At 41.5% G+C, this 25,748-nt stretch overlaps 2 protein-coding genes across 2 annotated transcripts in view; both read right to left on the bottom strand.

The window, feature by feature from the left end:
- The window catches only part of LOC123723824 (uncharacterized), a 46,889-nt gene extending 36,438 nt beyond the window's left edge, over positions 1–10,451 (bottom strand). The window contains exon 1 of the mRNA XM_082959067.1: positions 10,379–10,451. Within this exon, the coding sequence (XP_082815193.1) occupies positions 10,379–10,436 (58 nt within the window). The 5' untranslated portion in view covers positions 10,437–10,451. The remainder of the gene's footprint in view (positions 1–10,378) is intronic.
- LOC106565166 (uncharacterized) overlaps positions 572–25,748 on the bottom strand; it is a 56,051-nt gene continuing 30,874 nt past the window's right edge. Inside the window, exons 2-11 of the mRNA XM_082959070.1 lie at positions 9,986–10,030; positions 9,146–9,457; positions 4,391–9,003; positions 4,042–4,071; positions 3,789–3,887; positions 3,566–3,584; positions 3,425–3,456; positions 3,210–3,314; positions 2,841–2,881; positions 572–2,696 (exon numbers count right to left, since the gene is read on the bottom strand). Of these exons, the coding sequence (XP_082815196.1) occupies positions 2,604–2,696; positions 2,841–2,881; positions 3,210–3,314; positions 3,425–3,456; positions 3,566–3,584; positions 3,789–3,825 (327 nt within the window). The 5' untranslated portion in view covers positions 3,826–3,887; positions 4,042–4,071; positions 4,391–9,003; positions 9,146–9,457; positions 9,986–10,030 and the 3' untranslated portion in view covers positions 572–2,603. The remainder of the gene's footprint in view (positions 2,697–2,840; positions 2,882–3,209; positions 3,315–3,424; positions 3,457–3,565; positions 3,585–3,788; positions 3,888–4,041; positions 4,072–4,390; positions 9,004–9,145; positions 9,458–9,985; positions 10,031–25,748) is intronic.

Genomic DNA, 25,748 nt, shown 5'->3' with positions numbered 1-25,748 from the left:
TACTATTGGTGATGTCTGTTGGCCTTCAACTCCTGGGTCGTGTTCATTAGGCACCAAACAGAAGAAGAATGCGCTGAAACAGGGAAGGACTACTTGGACTTGTCCAATGAGAAACGCTCATTCTCATTTTCCGTTGCAAAACATTTTAAAACATTGCGTGCCCTAATGAACACAACCCTGGTGTATGTTAACTGATAGGCCATTGATGAATCCTTAACAGTTTGATTGCACATCAAGATCTTGCTCTGCATAGAGGATAGGAGATTCTCCCCAACCTTTCACTCTCAGTTGGCACATTACGTTAAAATCTGCATGCATCAACATAATGAAGTGTTCCATGTTTTCTACCATGTTCTATATACCAGGTGCTGTATCTTCACTTCTCATTGTAGGAGAAACCCCTACTTCAAGTATTCTGTAGTAAATTACCTGAAAATTGAGGATTCTGAATCCGTTCCCCATGATGGTAAAGTGAGAGGTTCTTCACACCTCCATCCGTGTGCTCTTCTGGATTGCCTTTCCTTACAGATCATTAGTACCAATCTCTGACATTGAAAACACAAACACAACATCCACACAACGTCTTTATTTTTTTCTTCAATTTGATTTAATCCGAACTGGTGATTGTTGGTCAATGGGAGGAGGAGTTGTGAGACAACTGTCCTGTCTGTATTCTGTGTTGAAGTTGACTCACAGGTGACCATCGTATAGGGAAACACACACACACACACACACACTCACACACACACACACACATACACACAGGCACCATGGAGGATGGAGGGGGGCAGGTGGTGGTGGGAGTGGGGGGGTGTAACAGTCTTGGATGTTTTCCCACTAGAAGGGTTTGTGTGGTTTTCTACACACTCAACTGTCACATATGTCACCACATCTGGGTACACCAGGACAACGGCATTGAAGACAACAACAAACAAACACACAACACAGAGACTGGCTGGACAATGCATCTGCAACGACGGAGTCACTCCAAACCTCCACTTTAACCAAGGTAGCGATAGTCCTCACTCACAAGTGCAAGTTTCTATCCGCTGTGCTGCTCAAAATAGTCTCTTTGCTACTTTAGTGAGCTGCAAAAACAGGATTTCTTCCCCTCTGTGAGAAGACTAAGGTCTCACTCTAACCCAACGGTGTGTGTGTGTGTGTGTGTGTGTGTGTGTGTGTGTGTGTGTGTGTGTGTGTGTGTGTGTGTGTGTGTGAGAGAGAGAGAGAGAGAGAGAGAGTCTCTAAATAGATTTCTCACACTGCAACAGGAATGTAACATTAGGTCTTCTAAATGAGAATGGAACCATTTTCTCACTCCTTTCCTTTGGGCTGTGTCTCAAGGTTTCTTATGCCAGACTACCCTTCATGAGAACCACAGACAGGGAATGTTGCTTTTTGCTACGGAGTTTTTCTTGTAATGTACAAAACAGAGGAAAGTCACATACGTCACTCCACACACTTAATAAGCGTTTTCTCTATCCTTCGGTGAGTAAAAAAAAATAAAAAATAAAACATTTATTTTTATACTCAATATTTTTTTGTTGTTGACAATATTCTGACCACTCCATAGATCTTTCTGTCTCTCTCTATATCAAATCAAGTCAAATCAAATGTTATTAGTCACATGCGCAGAATACAACCTTACAGTGAAATGCTTACTTTCGAGCCCCTAACACACAATGCAGTTTAAAAAAAATACACATAAGAATAAGAGATAAAAGCAACAAGTAATTAAAGAGCAGCGGTGAAATAACAGTAGCAAGACTATATATCGGGGGTACCGATACAGAGTCAATGTTCGAGGACACAGGTTATTTGAGGAAGTATGTACATGTAGGTAGAGTTATTAAAGTGACTATGCATAGATGACAACATGCAGTGGTGTGAAGACTGGTGAGATGGGGTGAGAGGAGCAGGGGGCACTGCACATTTCCTGATAGCCATTTAACGAGATGTTCAGGAGTCTTATAGCTTGGGGGTAGAAGCTGTTTAGAAGCCTCTTGGACCTAGATTTGGCGCTCCGGTACCGCTTGCCATGCGGTAGATGAGAGAACAGTCAATGACTAGGGTGGCTGGAGTCTTTGACAATTTTTAGGGCCTTCCTCTGACACCGCCCTGTATAGAGGTCCTGGATGGCAGGAAACTTGGCCCCAGTGATGTACTGGGCCATTCGCACTACCCTATGTAGTGCCTTGCGGTTGGAGGCCGAGCATTTGTCATACCAGTTAGTGATGCAACCAGTCAGGATGCTCTCGATGGTGCAGCTGTAGAACCTTTTGAGGATCTGAGGACCCATGCGAAATCTTTTCAGTCTCCTGAGGGGGAATAGGTTTTGTTGTACCCTCTTCACGACTGTCTTGGTGTGCTTGGACCATGTTAGTTTGTTGGTGATGTGGACACCAAGGAACTTGAAGCTCTCAACCTGCTCCACTGCAGCCCCGTCGATGAGAATGGGGGCTTGCTCGATCCACTTTTTCCTGTAGTCCACAATCATCTCCTTTGTCTTTACAAAATTACATAGTCCGCCGTATTTGTATGAGACATGTATGAGACATGTGAGACATAGCTGTACAATGCTACACAAAGCCAGTGGTGTAGTTTCAGTGTGCCTGCAGAAGACTGTACAACCCATCCGGCTGTGCTGAGGTTTCTGGTCTCTCAAGGATTGAGCTGTATACGTGGTACGTATCAGACTAGAGAAAGGAAACAGACAGTTTAACTTCAGCCCTTTAATTCTACAGTACTGTAAATGTAATGTCATTTAAAAGGATGTAACATCAATCTGAAACTGAGAGTCGATCACAATCACCAAACACAGTGGGTTATTCTGAACTTACATTGTCTTTTTCAGATGACTGTCCATTCTCTTCAACAGGGCCTGTACAACACAGAGGGAGCCTGAGTTAGAGTTTCTGTGTATTTCTGTGTGTGTGTGTGTGTGCGCGCTCACACGTAAGTGTGGGTGTGGTTGTGTGTATTACTTTGCTTTGCTTAATGTCACTTCACACTTCTCTTCCTGTCTCAAACCACCTTGTAGACTTACAGCTCTGTTCTCATGCTTTCAAGATGCTCTGACTAACACCTTATTTTATGTTTTAACTTAGTACGGTTGACATTGAGTGACAAAGTGTTATGGTGCTGAGGGTCCCAAATTCACTTCCCAGGTCGGGAAGACAGGGACAGAAGACAATCTGATACAAACTCACCTGAGGGCAATAACGTGGACGGTACAGAGGTGATGAGAGAATAGATCCCAGCATCCCTTAGATCCAACATGCCTGCACTGCTCATAGCTTCCATCACCAAATCACCTACAACAGAAAATAAATAAAAATGTAATTACAATTTGTGTTTGTACATGCATGTGTGTAGTTGTGTTAGTAGTGTGTGCAGTGTTTGATGTATTTTGTTTGGAACATACATTGGCTGTGATCATCCTGTCTGGATGTAGGTCTGTACAACATAAAAGTATAAGAAGGTTGTGGTAAGAACATCTCATCATGGACAATACAGAACTAAAGGTTGATACAATCTGCATCATATTTACAAGGGGAATTATTACCTCTGAGAATTGTTCTTCTCTGAAAAACAAATTAGGCTAAATTAATTATATTCAATATAGCCTACCCTATTCAATATGACCAAAAGGAGTTGAAAGATACAACCTACCCTACACAATATGACCAAAAGGAGTTGAAAGATTAACCCATGTCAAAGGCACTTACAATAATATGAGAAGGAAAATGTTTGCAAATTATTTGTTATGCAGAATCAGAAGTACTCACTGGTCCTCCTGCAGAGATAGACAGCTGTCAATCCCATCAGCAACACGCCCACTCCAGAAGCCACACCCACTGCTCCCTGCCATATTCCCACAGCTGTTTCTGTTTGGTGACATTGGGAAGGACATTAGCTTGTATTCCCAGGGTCAATACTGCATCTCAAGAGTTGATCTACATTTATATTGTGAGGTGGTATGTCTCAGTTGTTTCATTTGTCTAAGAAAATACAATTAGTCAGCTGGAGATGGATGCTTACCCACAACAATTTCTTTGGAGCTTTGACCTCCTGGGCACACGCAAGAGAGAGACTGTTTAATAACAGTTAACACACAACACAACTTATTACGCCACTAAACTAAAATCATGTGGCCACTTTGGGGTGTCAGTTGTCAAAGTAGAACTAGTAGTCGAACCTGGTGCAAAGCAAAGTCATTGGATCTGATTATACAACAATAAATGTATCTAAATGGGTTGATTTAATTAATGAGATATAAACCTCTTTTTTAAAATCAGGTGACATTTTTTTAATAAAAAAAATGGGTAAGATGAAGCTATTCTATTTGTTTAGGTCCTATCTGCTAACTAGAGAAAGATGACTAACACACCTAATGTACGATTCACTGCTGTGCTGGGGGTCAAAGGAGAGGTCAAACCTGGTGAGATGAGAACTCATATTACACAAAAACAAAATGTATTAATCAAAATGTGTTTTGTCATCCGGTGCATTACCTACAGACTAAAAGGAGAAGCAGCTATAATTAGGTCTATTTTTCTTGTAAACCAGTTGGAGCTTTACTGAATTCATGTGAACTAAAATATTCAAATTACTAAGCTAAACTTCGGGCCTACTTACTTGTAATTGGTCTCACTGTGATGCCAGGGGTCAAAGTAGAAGTAACAGTCGAACTTATTGGGAAGAAAGAATCATTTATATCAGATTGCACAAGAATAAAGCTATTCTTTATTTATGTCAGATAACAACAGAACTCAGTCAGTAGAGAGATTATATGTTCACAATTTCATAATATGCCACATTATTGTTAAAATCTAGACCCTTGACTGAATGTACAATTGGAAAAAGTATTTGTACACCCACCCCACAATCCACACCCACTGCTGCCTGCTATACCGTAATTTCCGGACTATAAGCCGCTACTTTTTTCCCACGCTTTGAACCTCGCGGCTTAAACAATGACGCGGCTAATATATGGATTTTTCCCGCTTTCAAAAAAAAAAAAAAAAAAAAAACACATTCTGTGACGTGCTCAGTTTTTTGGGCGGCATGAAGCTTTCATTAGACCAATGAAATTGCCGAATGGGTTAAGGTCAAACAACTTTTTTGTTTTCTGTTTAGATTAAATCGAGAGCGCTCAAACTTCCCATCATTCTGATTACGGTAGTCATTTTGTCACCCTCATCATGGCAAAGACACGGAGAAATGCATATGATGCAGCTTTCAAGTTGAATGCGATTGATCTGGCTGTTGGAAAAGGAAATAGAGCTGCTGCACGGGAGCTTGGTCTGGAGCAATGACTTTCTTGGTAGGCTACTGTTTACTGCTAATTTTTGTTTTTTTGTTACAAGCCGTGTTTCGTTAATAAAGCCTATTTATTTTTGTTACAAGCCGTGTTTCGTTAAAGCCTGTGTAAATTTGTTTCAATGTACCGGTAGGCACCTGCGGCTTATAGACATGTGCGGCTTATTTATGTTCAAAATAAAAAAACAAATTTAATTCAGTGGGTGCGGCTTATATTCAGGTGCGCTCAATAGTCCGGAAATTACGGGTCAATACTACATCTCAAGATTTGATCTCATAAAATGTGGCATTAAATTGTGTGGTTGCATGTCTCAGTTGTCTTAGTTGTGTAAAAAAGACAGGTAGGTAGCTAGAGAAGGACACATACATGGAACGCTTTCTTAACCCGTTATCAACAATTACCACACAACACAACTTATTACACACTAAACTAAAGTCTAGTGGACATATTTACCTTTACTTGGAGTGTCAGTGGTCAAAGTAGAACTAACAGTCAAAGCTGGTGCAAGGAAAGTCATTCTAATTATACAAATACATCTAAATGGGTTGATTTAATGAACCAAGTATCAACCTCTTTTTTGTAATGAGGCAAATTTGTAAAAACCAAAAAACTTTCAAAAAAAAATGGAGAACATAATGCAATTCTATTTGTTTCGGTTCTATCTGCTAACTAGGTAAAGATCACTAACACACCTGATGTAGGATTCAGTGCTGTACTGGGGGTCAAAGGAGAGGTCAAACCTGGTGAGAAGAGAACTCATTACACAAGAAAGTCATCATTTATACAGAAAGAGAGAAGTACTCTACACATTACCTACAAATCAGATGGACTAAAAGTACACAAACCTGGACCGAAATTACAAGCAACTATGAATAGGTCTATTAGTAAACCGGTCAGAACTTTAGTGAATTAATGAGAACAGAAAATGTAGACTGCAAACTATGATACATTTAGTGGTCCTATTGGTTGTTGGTCTCACTGGGGTGTTGGGGGTCAAAGTAGAACTAACAGTCGAACCTGCTGGGAAGCAATACAAGACAAGTTCCTTGTGCATCTGATTACACAAGAATTAAGGTATTCATCATTTACTTAGAAAACAACACAACTCAGTCAATAGAAAGATGACATGTTCACAATATTATAATGTGGCACATTATTGTTAAAACCCAGACATTTAACTGAATGTATATTTGGATACAGTATTTGCAAAGACGGTCCCTTAGAGGACCAATACACCTGTTTTAGAACTCACTGTGATGATGAGGGGAAAAGTAGAACCAGGGCCTTTCTTTCTGCTGTAAGGAGCTCTGCTATAAAATAACAGAAGTGCTAGGGCTGTTGCGGTGACCGCATTACCGCCACACCGACGGTCACAGACGGTAATAAGGCTTCTCCAAGCTCTGATGCTGCTGATGGTCATTAGTAGCCTACCAAACATGCTAACTTTCTGGTACTCAATATTCAAAACTCACAGAACACCCAGCTGGTGATATAACTGAGTAGAACAATCCTTCTACACCAGACTGACAACATTACCTACATCCTTCATTACTATACATTTCAAAGCAATAAAATGCCAACAAATCTCTAATCACTCTGACATCAATTCAAATGTAATCGAAAATCGAATCAAACACTTCATGAGAGCCCATGAGCTCATGTTGAACAACATTTCTATAGGCTATGCAATTACGGGAGAAAACAGAGTGATGACCTCTAATAAAAAGAAGAGGATCCCATCAGCGTTCTATAGGCTAGGCCTACTATATTTATTACTCAACTTTCCTAATAATATTTACATTGCTTTTATTTACAACGTGAGTATAGCCTACCTTGCTGACATGAAAATAAACCACGGGGAAAAAGCGTCCTCCATTCGCTATTTAAGGGCATAGATAACATGTATTTTTTCCCGCTGCCATTGTTTCAATACAGTTGCATGATAATGATCCATTCTAAATCAAAACAAATGTCACACATATATTGTTTACTATATGTAAAGACAAGATTAAATCAAGAATAGTCTGATGGGTGACAATATTAGCCTATCATTTGTGAACGATGCCCAGCATAAGAAACAATGCCTTTCTTTTGCGACTTGTTTGAATCAGTCAATCATCTCATGTAGCCTAGTCCATAGGCCTATATGTTTTAATAAGGTTTATATCACAACTAAAGTGGCCAAATAGGCTCTACATTTTAAGCAGTTTAAAGAAGTTAACAGGCAGCGCATGAGCAGCGCATGAGTTTCAAGTTTGAGGAAGATCATTTTCACCATAAAAATGAATCCTTTAAAATAAAAACATGACACGCATAACTGAATTTGCGGTCACATTTGATAATGGTGTTTTCCGCAAATGGAACATTTGCACTTATAGCCTACTACCATGTACCCTTTGCTGTTGTATTCATTTGAGATCTATCACATACCACAACTGTCCCAGACTATGTCTGGAATATTTATTTCTCGCACAGAATAGAATAGGTCGAATTTTGTACTATGGGGGATAGTAGATTGACAAAGGCTAGTGCTTTTGCTGTTCGTTAGGCCTCTTGTTGGCTGATGAAAAGTAAATGTGTAAAAAGTAAATGTGGACAGTTCTTCTAATATCTTAAATAGGTACCTCGGAATTGGGCAAGGGTGCGCACAGTTGTGTGCCTGCTGTGTCTGTTTTAACTTGTAGTCTTTGAGAAAGACCCGATCAGGTGACAGAGCCTTGTGAGTGAAAAAGCTTTGGATAGCTCAGCACACTGAGGGAGAAGGGCGCAATGCAGCACTCCGGGCTGCAAAAGGCATGGATTTTTTTAGGTGCATTACGGAAACATAGGGGATGCCGCCATGTAATTCGAGGCATTTACAATGGCTTGTCAAATAGTGAATGAGAGACTACTGGAGTGTGTACAGCCTGCGCAAAAAACAGAGCAGAGATCATGCCTTTCAAGCAACGTTTTTCAAATCATCATTAGAGTCTCATCATTCAGCCTTACTGTGTTTTAAAAATCTAAACATGTAGCCCATCGTTTGTAGAACAACTATAGTTACATTAATAACTCTAAATTAAGCATATAGGAGTACTTATTTCTTTGTTAACCGCTCAACACAGGATAGCTGTGTGCTCACTCCCTCAAATCCTTTAAGAAAATATTTATATTAAATGTTTTTACTTTGTTCAATTGTTTTCTTAATACTATAAAATAATACAAAATAATACCACAGAATTATTAGCAAATCTTGTCTGCTAAAAGAACTAGTGTAGCCCACAGATATTTGGCATAGCCACATCAGGCCCTAACAGAAGGACAACTCAGAGTATGCTCTTCTTTTCTTCTGAAATAGATAAAATATTCTTCATATGTTTCTGTAGACCTGTCTAAAATAAATGATGGATTTATTGTGAAGGTGTGGGCTATATTAATTGGATTTATTAGACTTTTTAAAATGGCTTGTAGGCTATGTGTGGAAGACAGGAGGTGCTAAATGTGTTTATGTTAATTAACGGTCAAATACCGCGAGACCGACAGTTATTTGCTTGACAATCACCGGCTGACGAAATGTTGAGACCTCCACAGCCCTAAGAAGCACCACAAAGTACATTTAAAAGATTAAACAAAACTAATGTGTAGCCTACCTGTTGGAAAGTGTTTAGTTGTTGGATAACTAATGTAAACTCCCACCAGATCTAAAAACATTTTGGGGATTGAAATGTGGTATTTAGTTTGTAGGTCAGAATGAAAATAGTCATTAAAGAATATTTTAAAATCAAAGTGAGTCAGATAATGAAGACCTGCAGCCCTGATAGATTTGTTTAGATAATGACTCACCTGTAAAGCTGTACCCATCACTGCGTGGAGAGAGAGAGTTTGGTCCTGAGCTCACTCTGTAGTCACAGCTCACCTCCTTACTCCTCACTGACTGTAGACGACTGATCAGATCACTATGATTTGGAGTGAATTGACAGAACTCCTGTCTGGGTGCTGAGGTGGATTGTCTCTTCTTGATCTTTGCTGTGAAGGATGGCTGACTCTCCTCTCCAACATACAGGTTACAGGTGGTGTCAGGACTGACGGATCCAGGAATCAAACAGATGATGGTGAAGTCCTCATCAAATTGGACTATAATGTCCGGTTTTGATTCTGTTGGGAAAAGACAGAGACTCCTTTTTACATCACTCTATTTGAATGTATATGTCACAAGAGATACTGACTCTTAGTAAACTAATTCCTGCCATTCTCTTTATATTAAGTAACAGCATGTCTTATTTGATATCATGCCTTTTTATGATGCCATTTAATCATGTGTTTACAATTATTGCCGTTCATTTAATTCCTTATATTCTCTCGTGTGAAATCAAATTTAATCGCAAGACTATTTTGCTTGCTTGAATAACGTGGGGGATGATGGAGTGTGTCACTTGTCATTTAATTATAAATTCATGTTCAATGTTTAAGTACTCATAGATATTGTTTCACTTGAAATACGTTTCAAAAACAAAAACAATGAAGTCACTGTTGTCTATTAGATGATATCAGTGCATCTACAATTATGCAGTTTAGGTTAACAAGATAACTTTGATTGATTGATGGTAATATTATTTAGTAAAAATAGTTATTCATAAAAACTTAAGTAATAAACGTTAAATAATTCCAGTTTTTAACACTCACGGTGACCTTGGTAATGATCTTGGGCTTCGATGTATTGGAAGCTGTCTGGAAATAACAAATTAGGTCTTGATCAGGAAAATGTGCCTTTCTAAATAATAAATTAACATGAGAGACAGGAACACTTTGCTGAAGTTGGTAAAGTATCATAAGTTGGTAAAGTATCATATACTACAATGGATCCATTGGCATGTTATCAAGCAGTAGTCATTCTGATCTGAACAAAATATAATGATAGAGAAAAATACATCAATAAGATGATCAATGGAATAGGACACTTATTACAGCCATGAGATTCAGAAATATATAAAGACTTCCTGAAGTAAAATATTAAAGAGGAGAGAGAATCCTGTAGCACTAATAGATGATGGAACTTGGAATGGAGGAATAACTCACCAAAAAGGAGGATGACCAAAAACAGATGACCAGCCATATCAGGGATGAACAACACCATTTATCAGACGTCTACAGACTGTTAGTCTGACTTCACAGAAGATGGTGACTGTGTCAGAGAGGATTGTTTGAATAGAGAAGTAGACGTGGAGCTTGTTCACAGGAAAACCACAGATAGCAGAAACCAGTCTCATACGGCAAGTGTGGCTAATGTTGCAGAGGAACATTCAGAATAATTTATCAGTCATTATTTTTGTTGTCTGTAGCTATTTGTCTTTAACAGCTGATATTTTCCATCACTAGATGGCCTCAATTACATTTTCAAGACCAAAAAACTAGCTGTCTGAGTAAAAGATTTGTGTTTAAATTTTTCATGTCATGTTTTTAACAAACTTATTTGTGGTTGAGCTTTATGATCTCTAAAGCGTAGTAAAACGCCACTTTGATCACAGCTTGAATTGTTTGACCTGCCCAAGTGAGCAGCTCTGTTCCTGTGAGTGTCTGCGTACAGGATGAGCCTGGCTGATTAAATCAGCCCTCTTAATAGAAGTAACACCTTCATCTCTCCATGTGAGACACATGGAGAGATGAAGGTGTCTGACAGCTCAGCTGAACTAAGTCTCTCTCTCTCTCTGATGACTCCAGAACTCACTTTCCTCTGATGAGGTTCTGTCAGAATAGTATAATGGAGCGGTTAGCATTTTGTGATTATGACAAATTTACTGACAGCCTAATCGCTCCTTATTATTTCAGACAATCTCGGTTAACCCAGAACTAAAGCATTTCGTAAATGGTCAGGTGCTTGATAACGTTCTGAGTCCATGTGTGTTAAGAGAAGAGAACAGAACGAGGATCAGAACCGGAACAAAGAGCTCCACCCTTTGTCTTTGCAAGTTACAGGCAAGTCTATGGGCCAAATGTCCCAGAGTTAGATAAACTTATGGATACCATTTTCTTGTCCCTGCGTGCAGTTTGAAGTAATTTGCTAAGTAGCATTAAAACAAACAGAATGCTAAAATATCCAATGAGGAACATGGTAAAATGGCACAACAGTACATTGTTTACAAACATTCAGATAGTCTTCTTACCCTGAATTGTGACTGTAGAAGACTCACTGTATATGGATCTAGCCTGCTAACCTTTAGCACAGTACTGCCATTGTATTTTGACCTCAGCAGGTTAACTTTGACCTGTTCATCTGAGCTCCTGTAGAAGAAACACTGCGTTACAGAGACAGGAGGAGTCTGACAGCTGAACTGAGTCTCTCTCTCTGATGACTGTAGGACACACTGTCAGACTAGGCTGAGGAAGGCCTGTGAGATCAGAGGAAAATAGTATTTCACACTACGGCAATCTGTGAAATCTTGAATATTGTCTTAGTCTTATGTTCCCTTAATCAATATCATTATACCCACAAACTGAGAACACAGAGACAGTGAATGTCATCTCCATATTAAGTTAACTAGCCTTTTACTAAACAGATGACAGTGAGTGACTAAAATATTGTTAGAACATTTCATTTAATGGGGAAACTAAAATCGTTAAAATGGAAAAACTACTTTAAAACTAAAGTGTGTGAACATCTTACTATGTCACTCTTAACAATGTTATCTCACTAACCTTGAACTTGGAGAGATGACAGCATCTAGCAATGACAAAAAGTCAAACGAGCATCTTACTCATGCTGGGAGAAAAAAACATCCTTCAAATGTCTTTGTCTGCCTTCTGTTGTCCATTTACAGTGCATTTATACAGATGCAATATATTAGTAAAATGGCGACTGTTCATTAGCAGTAACAACTCAATCACACAGCACATAATGACTTACATTCCACATGCTGATCTTTTAATTGTTTTATATACAGTACCATGAATGAACATTTGTACAGCACGGTCAACCAACCGGCAGGTCAGTTTTCTTAGGTGACGAGAGGTGGATATTATACTATAGAAGAGTAATCATAGCTATGATACATAGTGAAAGTATGCATGTGATCTCAGTTCTTCATGTGTAGTTTATAACCAGACATACAGTACTATTAACATAGAGACCAGCCCTCAAACAAGTCTGAAAGAAAGTCACCTTTATTGAATGAATATAAACAAGCTGGCCAACAATAGTAATATTCTGATACAGCACATACAATAGCAAACTTCTGGGGCAGTGGAGACAGCCTCCTACAGTAGGTTTTAAAACACAGTATCCATGCTGAACAGAACATTCTCTCTCTTTCTCTCAGGGGGTTTCCTGCAACAGAGTGTTGTGATTATCTCGCGCTCTTTCTTTGTCTCTTACACATACACATGCACGCACACACTCACCTACAGTACACACACACGTATGCATACGCACACACCCGCAACACCCCAAAAATATGCCACCTCTCTCATAACACTGCACAGGCTGTTTATTAGGGGGACACGATAGGTGAGGAGACACACCACTCTCAAACACAACATCACACTGTCACAATGCAATTCATGTATGAGGACTGGAGCATCATGGGAAATAAGCCCACATTCACACATGTAATCATTCAGCGTGCTGGACACACATTTAACTTGTTCCTAAATTTTTTCTGTACAGCAGTAAACATTTACTTATACAAATAGTACAGTCCCAACCTGACATATTCAATAAGCCAAACTGATAAAAAAATATAATCAAGAATAACTTAAATACAACAGATTACTGCAATTGTTAAGTTGGTCATTGGTCACAGTGTTTTGTTTGATCCAAAGGTTTGTATTTTCAACATCATACAATAAATCAAATACAACTTGTACAAAACAAAGTAAGTGAATGTGTCTGCCTGAATTAGGCTTCTCATACTCTGAATCAGGTCTTTTACTCCTTCGATTACTATTGGTGATGTCTGTTGGCCTTCAACTCCTGGGTCGTGTTCATTAGGCACCAAACAGAAGAAGAATGCGCTGAAACAGGGAAGGACTACTTGGATTTGTCCAATGAGAAACGCTCATTCTCATTTTCCATTGCAAAACGTTTTAAAACATTGCGTGCCCTTATGAACACAACCCTGGTGTATGTTAACTGATAGGCCATTGATGAATCCTTAACAGTTTGATTGCACATCAAGATCTTGCTCTGCATAGAGGATAGGAGATTCTCTCGAACCTTTCACTCTCAGTTGGCACATTACGTTAAAATCGGCATGCATCAGCACCATGAAGTGTTCCACGTTTTCTACCATGTTCTATACACCAGGTGCTGTATCTTCACTTCTCATAGTAGGAGAACCCCCTACTTCAAGTATTCTGTAGTAAATGACCTGAAAATTGAGGATTATGAATCCGTTCCCCATGATGGTAAAGTGAGAGGTTCTTCACACCTCCATCCGTGTGCTCTTCTGGATTGCCTTTCCTTACAGATCATTAGTACCAATCTCTGACATTGAAAACACAAACACAACATCCACACAACGTCTTTATTTTTTTCTTCAATTTGATTTAATCCGAACTGGTGATTGTTGGTCAATGGGAGGAGGAGTTGTGAGACAACTGTCCTGTCTGTATTTTGTGTTGAAGTTGACTCAGAGGTGACCATCGTATAGGGATCACTTCTGTTTGGATCCCAATGGAGAATGGGGCACTTTTCTACTACAGTCACAATATCAGCCACAAGGAGGGACACACACACCACACACACACGGAGGACGGAGGGGGGCAGGTGGTGGTGGTGGGAGTGTAACAGTCTTGGATGTTTTCCCACTAGAAGGGTTTGTGTGGTTTTCTACACACTCAACTGTCACATATGTCACCACATCTGGGTACACCAGGGGCCTGTTGCACAAAACTAGGATAAGGGATTAAGCCAGGATATCTTGGTGATCCTGGCTCAATTGATCCGTAATCCGGTTGCACTAAAGATGGATAGGGGGCAGGAGGATATGTTATGGTATAAATTACCATGGAGATTTATTCTGTGGAGCTAGCCTGCTCCAGACCAGGCTAAATTCCAGGATCTATTTAATCTCATCCCTAATGTCAGTCAGCAGTCACCACAAATGGAAACCAATAGTTATTTCACTGCTCACTATACATTGTTATCACATAACTAGACCCACTGTCATTATTTAAACGTTTGTGATCATTAATTTCAATGATTTTGGATAAAAAATAATTTTTAGATTATGTTGCTATCATTAGATAATTTACAGTTTCCCATAGACTATAAGGCTATATATAAAATGATAGAATATTAGGGCCACAGAGGGGAAAAAAACACAAGTAATAATATTGTAACCGGTTGTTTTAAAGGAGGACAGTTGTTAAAATGACAGATGTGGGGCATTTCGTGAAATTGTACTTCAGTATGGTTTCATAAACAAAGACATGCTGATGTGCCAGAATATTAAGTATCACATTGTCATAAGTATCAAAACTGTAAAAACAATATGTAGCTTTTCTGCAGAAAGAACCAGCCTCATAAATTTATGACTTTATCCTTTTTCTTCAGTGTGGCCCTAGTACTCTGTCATATAAACAAATACACATTCCATATGAATATAAAAACACAATGTGTAACATTATGTTCCTTTATTGAATAAGGACAAAACAAAGCAGGTAAACCATCAGCTCCTTTCGAAACTGAAGTCACAGTGACTACAAGATGGAAAGCACAGAATCCAAGCATATTATACAAAATGATACATACACATTCAAAGGTCTGTATATAACACACCCTGCATGTCTGCACACTAAAATAAATGCAGGACAAATCCATACACATCAACTGAACAGACAAATGAATGGATGCAGTAGCCTCCCTGCAGCCTTGTATTACACACAGTATACCGCACAAACATCATAAGAGGCCAAATTCGTAAAAAAACGAACCCAAAAAAAACCCAATTCCTCTGCCACCGCAGGACATATTTAACCAAAATTGAAAGCACACATACTAACTAAAATAATTCAACACATATTGGTCCCTCAGCAGCCGACCACTGTCGTCATCAGGGAAGATTGCCGGATTGTCCCAGTCCATGGCTGGTGGCACTCTGGGGGCCCTCTCCTTCCTCAGGCAGGCCACATTGTGGAGGACAGCACAAGCCACAGTAATATCACATGCCCTAACAGGGCTGACCCTTAATTTGTGAAGGCAGTGAAAGCGTGCCTTCAGGAGGCCAAAGGTCATTTCAACTCTGGCCCTGGTCCTGGCATGGGCATGGTTGTAGGCCTGCTGTGCTTCCTGGGGGTCTGTGAAAGGTGTCAGGAGAAAAGGCTGGCAGCCATACCCCCTGTCTCCCAGCAGCACACCAGAGAATTCACCTGTCAACACAAAATCTCATCATTACTACCTCATAAACACAGTGATATTCTTGACACAGCCATGATGGTTATAAATAGGGGTTGTGTGGCTTACCTTGTGATAGGCACTGATAGATTTCAGAGGCCCGAAAGATTCTGGAGTCATGGACTGAGCCAGGCCATTTTGCCACAACATTGCTGATCACACAGTCAGCATTGCAGACCATCTGAAATCATAAGATGAGGAATATTACACCAATCAATGCACATCACTGGCAATGCAGAGTGTTCGTCAATGGACAATATCAAAAAGTTATGTTCACCTGAACATTAATGCTGTGAAAGGATTTCCTATTCACAAAATCGGCCTCATGGGCACCTGAGGGGGCTTTTATCCTTATGTGTGTGCAGTCCACTGCACCAATGACATTGGGGAAACCTGTCACACAAAGTAATGAGTATCCTACTATGTGTTAACAGTTGTCCTGTAATTTGTAGATCCTCTTACCTGCAATCCTATAGAACTCCTCTTTGATGTCACAGAGTCTTCTGTGGCCAGGGAAGGAGATGAAGACATCTGCTAATGCTTTGATAGCCAGACACACACTCCTTATTGTGCGGCAAATTGTGGCCTTGTTCAGCTGTTCTGCATCCCCCACTGAGTACAGGAAGGCTCCACTAGAAAAAAAGCGCAAGGCCACACAAACCATTTGCTCCACACTCAGTGCATGGCTCCGTGCAGTGCGGTGCTTAATCCTGGGACCCAGTAGTCTGCATAGATACCTGATGCCATCTGCAGAAAACCTGTATCTTTCATATAGATGGTCATCAGGGAAGGCCAGTGGGTCCAACCGGTCCCTGAAGACCCTTTCTCGCCTGAAGGCTCTCCTCAGCACAAGTGCTTCTTCATCCACCACATCTCGCACGAATGGGCATGCCATTGTCAGAGCAGAAAGGAACACACAATTTTGGGCCTTCATATAGGCTAGTGGCCACACCTGGTGCTGGGGGGGTGGGCAAAAGAGGGCGATGCCTTATAACGATGACTTGGTTGTACTGATTGCTGGGAAAATAAAAAAAACCTTAGAAAGATGCCACTGTCCTGTGTGCTCACAATAAGAGCTCATATGTCATGGCTCACTTGACTTTACGAGAATATACCTAATTTTTATTTTGAGCTGTGTCATCTTCTTGGAGCTGGGGGAGGAAAGAAAAATAATGATTAATACATTTGTGTTACAGTTAGCATACAGTGTACATTGAAGGCATATCTCACCTCCCTCTCAAGTTTTTTTATTTCAAGGTCCAGTTTCCTAATTGTCCTCTTTTTTATTTCGGACTCCAGTGCAAGATTTTCCATCTTTTTCTTCTTGTACTGAATGTCTATGTCTGCCAGTTCTATTTGGCGCCGGAGGTGGTTGCCATACAACTTTCTGATAGCTTGTGAGCTCTGTGAACACAATACAATTAGCGCAGCTGGAATTTGGCAGGATGTGGTGTCCTTTTATTAATACGCACTGTTGCCAGGCTGGTTTTCCCACTGTATAGCATCTGGGTCCTGTAAAAGAAATTAGATTTTTTGATTTTGATGAGGACTCCTCACCATTGTAGAGTAAATAGTACTTTCACAGTCTTAACATGATACCTCATGCCTTCTGGAATCCAGAGAGATGGTCTCCTCCTCATCATCGTCTCCATCATGTGCTGTTGCTGCTGCACTGGGGCCTTCACCCTATCACATTTAATCGGATTCATATTGAAGCTAGTAGACAAGACATGCCAGGCCTACAGTATGCCTTTGATGGAGTACTCACTGGATCAGCATCGTCTGGTGCTTGTGCTGGTGGCTCTAACAGGAACACAGTGCTGCCAGACACTGCAAGGCAATAGGTAAACCAAAGTCCGACAGTCCAAATTGATTCAATATGAATGTGGTTGTATCCCATGTAGAGATGGAAGGACATACCTTGAATGAAGCGGGTGGCATCTTGGGAGGAACCTATGCTCGTCTCTTTCCCCCCAAGGATCCCCTCTAAGACGGGCCTGCCTTTATTTAGCTCCAAGGCCATGTCCTCTGCTGGGGTAAGGTCAGCCTTTGGTGACCCACCACCCGTGCCTTGTCTGTGGGTATTCTTTTTCACTGCTAAAACAGTACAGACAATGTGTGAGCAGGCACCTTCTGGGTACAATATATGCTTGTGCTTTGTTAAATATTAGTCAGGGACCATACCATTCTGCAGAATGTTCTTGTATTTGATTTTGACCTGCTGCCATGTCCGTTTTGGCCCGTTCATGTTTAATCTACACACACACACACACACACACACACACACACACACACACACACATTTAATGGAGTCACACTGCAAAAAATTACTTGGTATTTTTGTCTTGTTTTCAGTAAAAATATCAAAAAATCTATCATAGCTTTATACAGTGTGATGGAGTTACTTTACACAATTTCACTCATATCTGCAGTGCATTTCAATTAAAAATTTAACACAACGGCATTGAAGACGACAACAAACAAACACACAACACAGAGACAGGCTGGACAAGAAGCACTGTTAAGCTGCTGTGTTAGACTGTCAGTAGGGTGGAGACTGCCACAACCAGCCAGTGGTCAGCAGGGTGGGGCAAATCAGGTAAACAGGGAGGAGCCAGTCAGGTGAACCAATCAGAGAAAGGACTGCTGATGCAGAGGAACTTATCAGGTGGAAAGCTCAGGTAAGCAAGGCGGAGACAGGAGAGTGAACCAATTAGATGCAGGTTGGTGAGAACAGGGGAGAAAGCCATGGCTGGGTTCAGTACATTTTTACATTCTGGAACGTTCAATTGAACAGAAACAGTGCTGTACTGAATGACCAGTTAAAAACGGGGAGGGGTTGGGTTGTGGGTTGGGGAATGCTGTCAGCATGGCCACTGCCCTTTATAAACGTCACTCATTGCAGCATTCGCAAATGGAGGATGGCTTTCACTTCAGCAGTAATAAATTTATGAACTTCTTTGAGGAAAAGATCATGATCATTAGAAAGCAAATTACGGACTCCTCTTTAAATCTGGGTATTCCTCCAAAGCTCCATTGTCCTGAGTCTACACAACTCTGCCAGGACCTAGGATCAAGGGAGATACTAAAGTGTTTTAGTACTATATCTCTTGACACAATGATGAAAATAATCATGGCCTCCAAACCCTCAAGCTGCATACTGGACCCTATTCCAACTAGACTACTGAAAGAGCCGCTTCCTGTGCTTGGCCCTCCTATGTTGAACATAATAAACGGCTCTCTATCCACCGGATGTGTACCAAGCTCACTAAAAGTGGCAGTAATAAAGCCTCTCTTGAAAAAGCCGAATCTTGACCCAGAAATTATAAAAAACTATCGGCCTATATCGAATCTTCCATTCCTCTCAAAAAAAATTGAAAAAGCTGTTGCACAGCAACTCACTGCCTTCCTGTAGACAAACAATGTATACGAAACGCTTCAGTCTGGTTTTAGACCCCATCATAGCACTGAGACTGCACTTGTGAAGGTGGCAAATGACCTTTTAATGACGTCAGACCGAGGCTCTGCATCTGTCCTCGTGCTCCTAGATCTTAGTGCCGCTTTTGATACCATCGATCACCACATTCTTTTGGAGAGATTGGAAACCCAAATTGGTCTACATGGACAAGTTCTGGCCTGGTTTAGATCTTATCTGTCGGAAAGATATCAGTTTGTCTCTGTGAATGGTTTGTCCTCTGACAAATCAATTGTAAATTTCGGTGTTCCTCAAGGTTCCGTTTTAGGACCACTATTGTTTTCACTATATATTTTACCTCTTGGGGATGTCATTCGAAAACATAATGTTAAATTTCACTGCTATGCGGACGACACACAGCTGTACATTTCAATGAAACATGGTGAAGCCCCAAAATTGCCCTCGCGAGAAGCCTGTGTTTCAGACATAAAGAATTGGATGGCTGCATACGTTCTACTTTTAAACTCGGACAAAACAGAGATGCTTGTTCTAGGTCCCAAGAAACAAAGAGATCTTCTGTTGAATCTGACAATTAATCTGGATGGTTGTACAGTCGTCTCAAATAAAACTGTGAAGGACCTCGGCGTTACTCTGGACCCTGATCTCTCTTTTGAAGAACATATCAAGACTGTTTCAAGGACAGCTTTTTTCCATCTATGTAACATTGCAAAAATCAGAAACTTTCTGTCCATAAATGACGCAGAAAAATGTATCCATGCTTTTGTTACTTCTAGGCTGGACTACTGCAATGCTCTACTTTCCGGCTACCCGGATAAAGCACTAAACAAACTTCAGTTAGTGCTAAATACGGCTGCTAGAATCCTGACTAGAACCCAAAAATTTGATCATATTACTCCAGTGCTAGCCTCCCTACACTGGCTTCCTGTTAAGGCAAGGGCTGATTTCAAGGTTTTACTGCTAACCTACAAAGCATTACATGGGCTTGCTCCTACCCATCTTTCCGATTTGGTCCTGCCGTGCATACCTACACGTACGCTACGGTCACAAGACGCAGGCCTCCTAACTGTCCCTAGAATTTCTAAGCAAACGGCTGGAGGTAGGGCTTTCTCCTATAGAGCTCCATTTTTATGGAATGGTCTGCCTACCAATGTGAGAGACGCAGACTCAGTCTCAACCTTTAAGTCTTTACTGAAGACTTATCTCTTCAGTAGGTCCTATGATTAAGTATAGTCTGGCCCAGGAGTGTGAAGGTGAACGGAAAGGCTGGAGCAACGAACAGCCCTTGCTGTCTCTGCGTTGCCGTTTCCCCTCTTTCCACTGGGATTCTCTGCCTCTAACCCTATTACAGGGGCTGAGTCACTGGCTTACTGGTGTTCTTCCATGCCGTCCATGGGAGGGGTGCGTCACTTGAGTGGGTTGAGTCACTGACCTGGTCTTCCTGTCTGGGTTGGCGCCCCCCCCTTGTGTTGTGCCATGGCGGAGATCGTTGTGGGCTATACTCGGCCTTGTCTTAGGACGGTAAGTTGGTGGTTGGAGACATCCCTCTAGTGGTGTGCGGGCTGTGCTTTGGCAAAGTGGGTGGGGTTATATCCTGCCTGTTTGGCCCTGTCCGGGGGTATCATCGGATGGGGCCACAGTGTCTTCTGATCCCTCCTGTCTCAGCCTCCAGTATTTATGCTGCAGTAGTTTATGTGTCGGGGGGCTAGGGTCAGTCTGTTACATCTGGAGTATTTCTCTTGTCGTATCCGGTGTCCTGTGTGAATTTAAATATGCTCTCTCTAATTCTCTCTTTCTCTCTTTCTGTCTTTCTCTCGGAGGACCTGAGCCCTAGGACCATGCCTCAGGACTACCTGGCATGATGACTCCTTGCTGTCCCCAGTCCACCTGGCCGTGCTGCTGCTCCAGTTTCAACTGTTCTGCCTGCGGCTATGGAACCCTGACCTGTTCACCGGACGTGCTTCTTGCACCCTCGACAACTACTATGATTATTATTATTTGACCATGCTGGTCATTTATGAATATTTTTACATCTTGACCATGTTCTGTTATAATATCCACCCTGCACAGCCAGAAGAGGACTGGCCACCCCTCATAGCCTGGTTCCTCTCTAGGTTTCTTCCTAGGTTTTTGGCCTTTCTAGGGAGTTTTTCCTAGGGAGTTTTTCCTAGCCACCGTGCTTCTTTCACATGCATTGCTTGCTGTTTGGGGTTTTAGGCTGGGTTTCTGTACAGCACTTTGAGATATCAGCTGATGTACGAAGGGCTATATAAATACATTTGATTTGATTGCTTCAAGCCACACCCCGTCACACCCACCCAAACGGGAGGAAACATACCTAGAAGTCTGTTCAAGAACGTACAAGAATGTTTTGGGGAAACGTTTTGTTCATTACAAACCGTTCCGCAACATAGCAAATGTTCAAGTGAACTGAACGCACCTCATGTAAACAGGGCAGAGCTAGTCGTTAGATCTTAGCCAGGTGGGTGAGGGGGTGCAGCTAGCCTTATGAGAGTGGGTGGGGCTCTGTAGGGCTGGCAGGTGACAGACAGGTGAGCTGAGCATCTTGACAACTATACCAGAGTGGCTGTGTGAGTTTGGCTGTGTGAGCAGAACCACAGAGCCGAGACCTGTCCGTCTGGTCCGTCTGTCCGTCCGTGCCGTCCGTCCGTCCGTCTGTCCGTCCGTCTGTCTAACCCAGTCTAACTTCACAGACCACACCTACGTGTCTGTAGGAAGACTCCTCCTCCCCAGAGTCACTCTCAAAGAGCTGCAGCTGCCCCCTTTCACATTGAGGCTCTTCAGTGACCTGTAAAAACATACGCAATAGTACAATCAGCAGTGATTGTCGACTGAACACTAATCAATAATTCACAGTGCTTTATTCTATATCTATAAATGTATCCCGGTTGGAAGATACCTGTAATCAGGAAGGAATAAGCATTTCTGTTAAACCTGTGAATTTTCTGAAGTTACTGGAATTTTGCAACCCTAAAGAGGATTCTAAAAATAAAGTTGGACTGAATCTAGAAGTGGGTTGTACCGCAACTATCAGTCTCCTCGTCTGGCCTTCCCACCTGCATCATCCCTGCTCTTCCTCCTCCTCAGTAAAACATTTAATAAAGGCCCCATTGAAGTGTAGATTGTGTGGTGGTAACTAAAGGTTGGTAGGTAGTCAATGTATTTCAGCATCGTAGAATGTCTGTGCTTCTCAAATAGTAACTGAATCATCTACAAACGAGAGAGGAGAGGGAGGGGGAGAGAAAGAGAGATAGATAGAGAGCGAAAGAGAGAAAGAAAGAGTTACTTATCAGTCAGCAAAAAAAAGAAAATTACCACAGCACACTCCTAACACAGAGAGAACAGAACAGAAAAAAAGGAAGAGGAATAGAAAGAGAAAGAGGAAGAAAAAAGACAGGACATTGTTTCAAAACGTCTCACGCCTCAGAAAAACATCAGAGCTTAGGTTGTCAAGGACACGATTACGCCCAAATGCTCTCCTCGTCATTCTATCGGTGACGGTGTTATAGGCCAGCAAAAAATGTCAGCAGGAAGTGAAGAAAGTAGAAAGGAGATAGTATAAGTCAAAGGTTATATAAGGGATAATCAACGAGAGGCTATGCATTATATGGAAAATAAGGAGCGACGTGGAATGTGTGTTCCATGACGCGTCGGCTATAGCTTTTTAGTGATACCTTACAAAAAAATGATTGCAGTTTTGAAACTGCATTAAAAGTGCAGTAACTGCAGTCTACAGTGATATTTTGGACGCAGTAATTGCAGAATAACTGCAGTGTACTGCAGTTGAACAGCAATTATACTGCACTGTAACTGCAGTTACACTGTAGCGTACTGCAGTCATACTGCACTCACACTGCAATAATGTTTTCGTAAGAAAGACAAAAAAAATACAAAAATACAGAACAGTCTCAACAGCCAGTTATTGCCAGGATGTTTAAGGATATGCAGTAACAACAAACATGGCCTTTATACCATGGCTACAATTTAACACATTTGCCCCTAGAAATGTGTTCAACATCCACTGAAGTAGCTAACAAGTTTACTAGATAGCTACAGTAGTTACCTTGGTAACCTAACTAAAAGGCTTGCTAGCTTAGCTAACCAAACCATAAGTCCCAGCTTGCTATAATGAAAATCTAATTCAACAATGCCAATAATGTTTTCAAACATAGAACATGTAAGAAGTAACTATAGCCATCGCATTACTCCATGCTGATATATCATAGTGAAATAGTAAGTCTTCTTGTTGCTTATCAATCCAATCTGCATTGCCTCGGTTAATTAAAGAGACACTTTGTATGCCAGTGTATTGGTTGAAAAGGTTAAGAGTGTTCAGCTTGATCAAGGCATGACTGCAGAACAAAGCTGAGCATAGAAATTGGGTGTCTTTTCACCTCACATCAGGAACGAGCTGCAGTAGTTGAAGTTTGTCCCAAATGGCACCCTATTCATTATAGTGCACAACTTTTGACCAGGGCTCAGGGGGCTCTGGTCAAAAGTATTTCACTACTGTGTAGGGTGCCATTTGAGACACAGCCTTAGAGTTAATCTAAACATAGATGTAGACCCACAATGCAACACTCTAGCCATTAGACCACCAAACCACAGAGAGGATAGGAAACTGAGAGGCACAGCCTGCTTTTTGTCTAATAGTGTCTGCAAGAACATGTTATTTTAAAAAACAAAATGGACTAAAATATTACTATAATTTCAGCCTCTCAAAGTGCTCTCTTTAGATTTGGCAATGAAATTCATGATGAGTAAGATATTATGGTTTTGGATGAGTACAGTAAGTGCTCCACTTTAGTAGCTACAATGAGTAAAATAATATCAGTTCTGAGTTCTGGGCCTTTTGTCATAAAACGTCTCAGAATAGTGCTGATCTAGAGCCAGTTTGACCTTATAGAACATAAAGAATATGATTATACGGACAGGGTTGCAGCTGTTGCTGCTGTTGGGGGTTGGGAGGGTGCTGATACTGTGGCTGGGGGAGCTGAGCCTGGGGGCCCGGGTGGGGTTGGGTGTGATGAGGAGGATGAGGGTGGTAGTGGTCGTCTACATAGTTGTCTGCAATCAGCTTCATCCTGCTCTGTGTCTGTGGAACAAAACAAACATGTCAGTGCTACAATTTAACACGAGAGACCCAAACACTGAGTTAGTCATTATGACTAGGAATTGATCTAGTTAGAAGCGAGAGAGTAGCAACTGAGTAGTTGAAATAAGGTTAGAACGGACCATTGCTGCTATCGTGAGCAAGTCCTTCCTGCAAAACATACTGTTTGTATCTCCTGTATACATAAAGTCAGGGTTAGGGTCAATTCCATTTTAATTCAGTCAATTCAGTCAAATCAGGAAGATAACTGAATTTCCAATTCCATATTTCTAATACTCTTCAATGAGAAAGAAAGGGAATTGGAATTTTTATTTTACTTACTGAGTTGACTGCATTGAAATGGAATTGACATCAACCCCGAATAAAGGTTGAATACAAGGTCCACCTGTGTTGTGTCACTAGTCCTGACCTGCAGTTTGATTTAGAATAAGCACACCTTTACATGCTGGCCTGGGTCCATTGTGTTGTCCTTTCGAGGATCCCCCACTATCTGACCAGGCTTCTTGTCCCCCTGGGGGCCTAATTTGAGGTTGGGACCCCCCTTCTTAGTAACTTGCTCCTTAGCCTGTATGGATGGAGTACCACAGAGGAGGTCAGAGTTCAACCCTCTACAGTCATACTACCCACCTTTGTACTGCACCAGTACCAGGACTACCGATAACAATCGTTCCTGATCATGTCCCTTTGGGATGGGGAAACAACTTGAGGTATTACTAATAATGTGCCAAAACGGCGTGCCAAAATGGTTTCACTACTTACCTGGGAGCTAGGCTGCAGGCGGAGGAGGAGGAAGAGGAGGAAGGAGGGATGGCACAACAAGAGGAAGCAGCAGCGCACATAGGAGACAGGAGGAAAAGAGGAGAAGAGTAAAAGAAACCATAGAAACGCAAGAATCATAACAGAAAAGAAGAACGACAACAGAGGACAGAACCAGAAGAGGTTGGAGTGTATTCAGAGACAGACAGGGAGAGATCATCATCATCAGAAGCACCAATGAGAGTCAGTCACTGAAGGACACAGCAGCCTGACAGACAAAGCTAATGCAGGATGCACAGGATACATCTTCTCCTCTGACAGCCAGGTTAGAACCCTGCCTGTGTATTAGCTGCTGGCTGCACAGCCTATGAGTGCGGGCTGGGCATGCAGTCAGTCAGGACACCAGCCGGGCTAGAGAGAGGGTGAGCGAGCGGGGGTAGGCTAGGAGGAGGGAAGGGGACAATAGAGCTAGAATAGCTAGACAGCAAGGCAGAGAGGAGCCCAAGTGGCCAAGACAGCAAGCGAACCAGTCAGGGTAGCCATGGCAGACAACCAGACAGAAGGGACCAACCAATTGACTGACACCCCTGGGGACCAAACCAAACTCTGGGGGGGTTGAGTAGAGCACATACAGACCCTACCTACTAAAGCAGCTCACTCACTGAGCAGAGGACTGTTGACCTGGAGCACAGCAGCTCTAGTCATGCATGCCAGGCTACTAGGCTAAGAGCTA

Source organism: Salmo salar, chromosome 12, assembly GCF_965601325.2.
Source record: "Salmo salar chromosome 12, fSalSal1, whole genome shotgun sequence".
Classification (NCBI taxonomy): Eukaryota; Metazoa; Chordata; class Actinopteri; order Salmoniformes; family Salmonidae; genus Salmo; species Salmo salar.
Note: the sequence above shows the minus strand (reverse complement) of the source record. Positions and strands in the feature narration are given on the sequence as shown.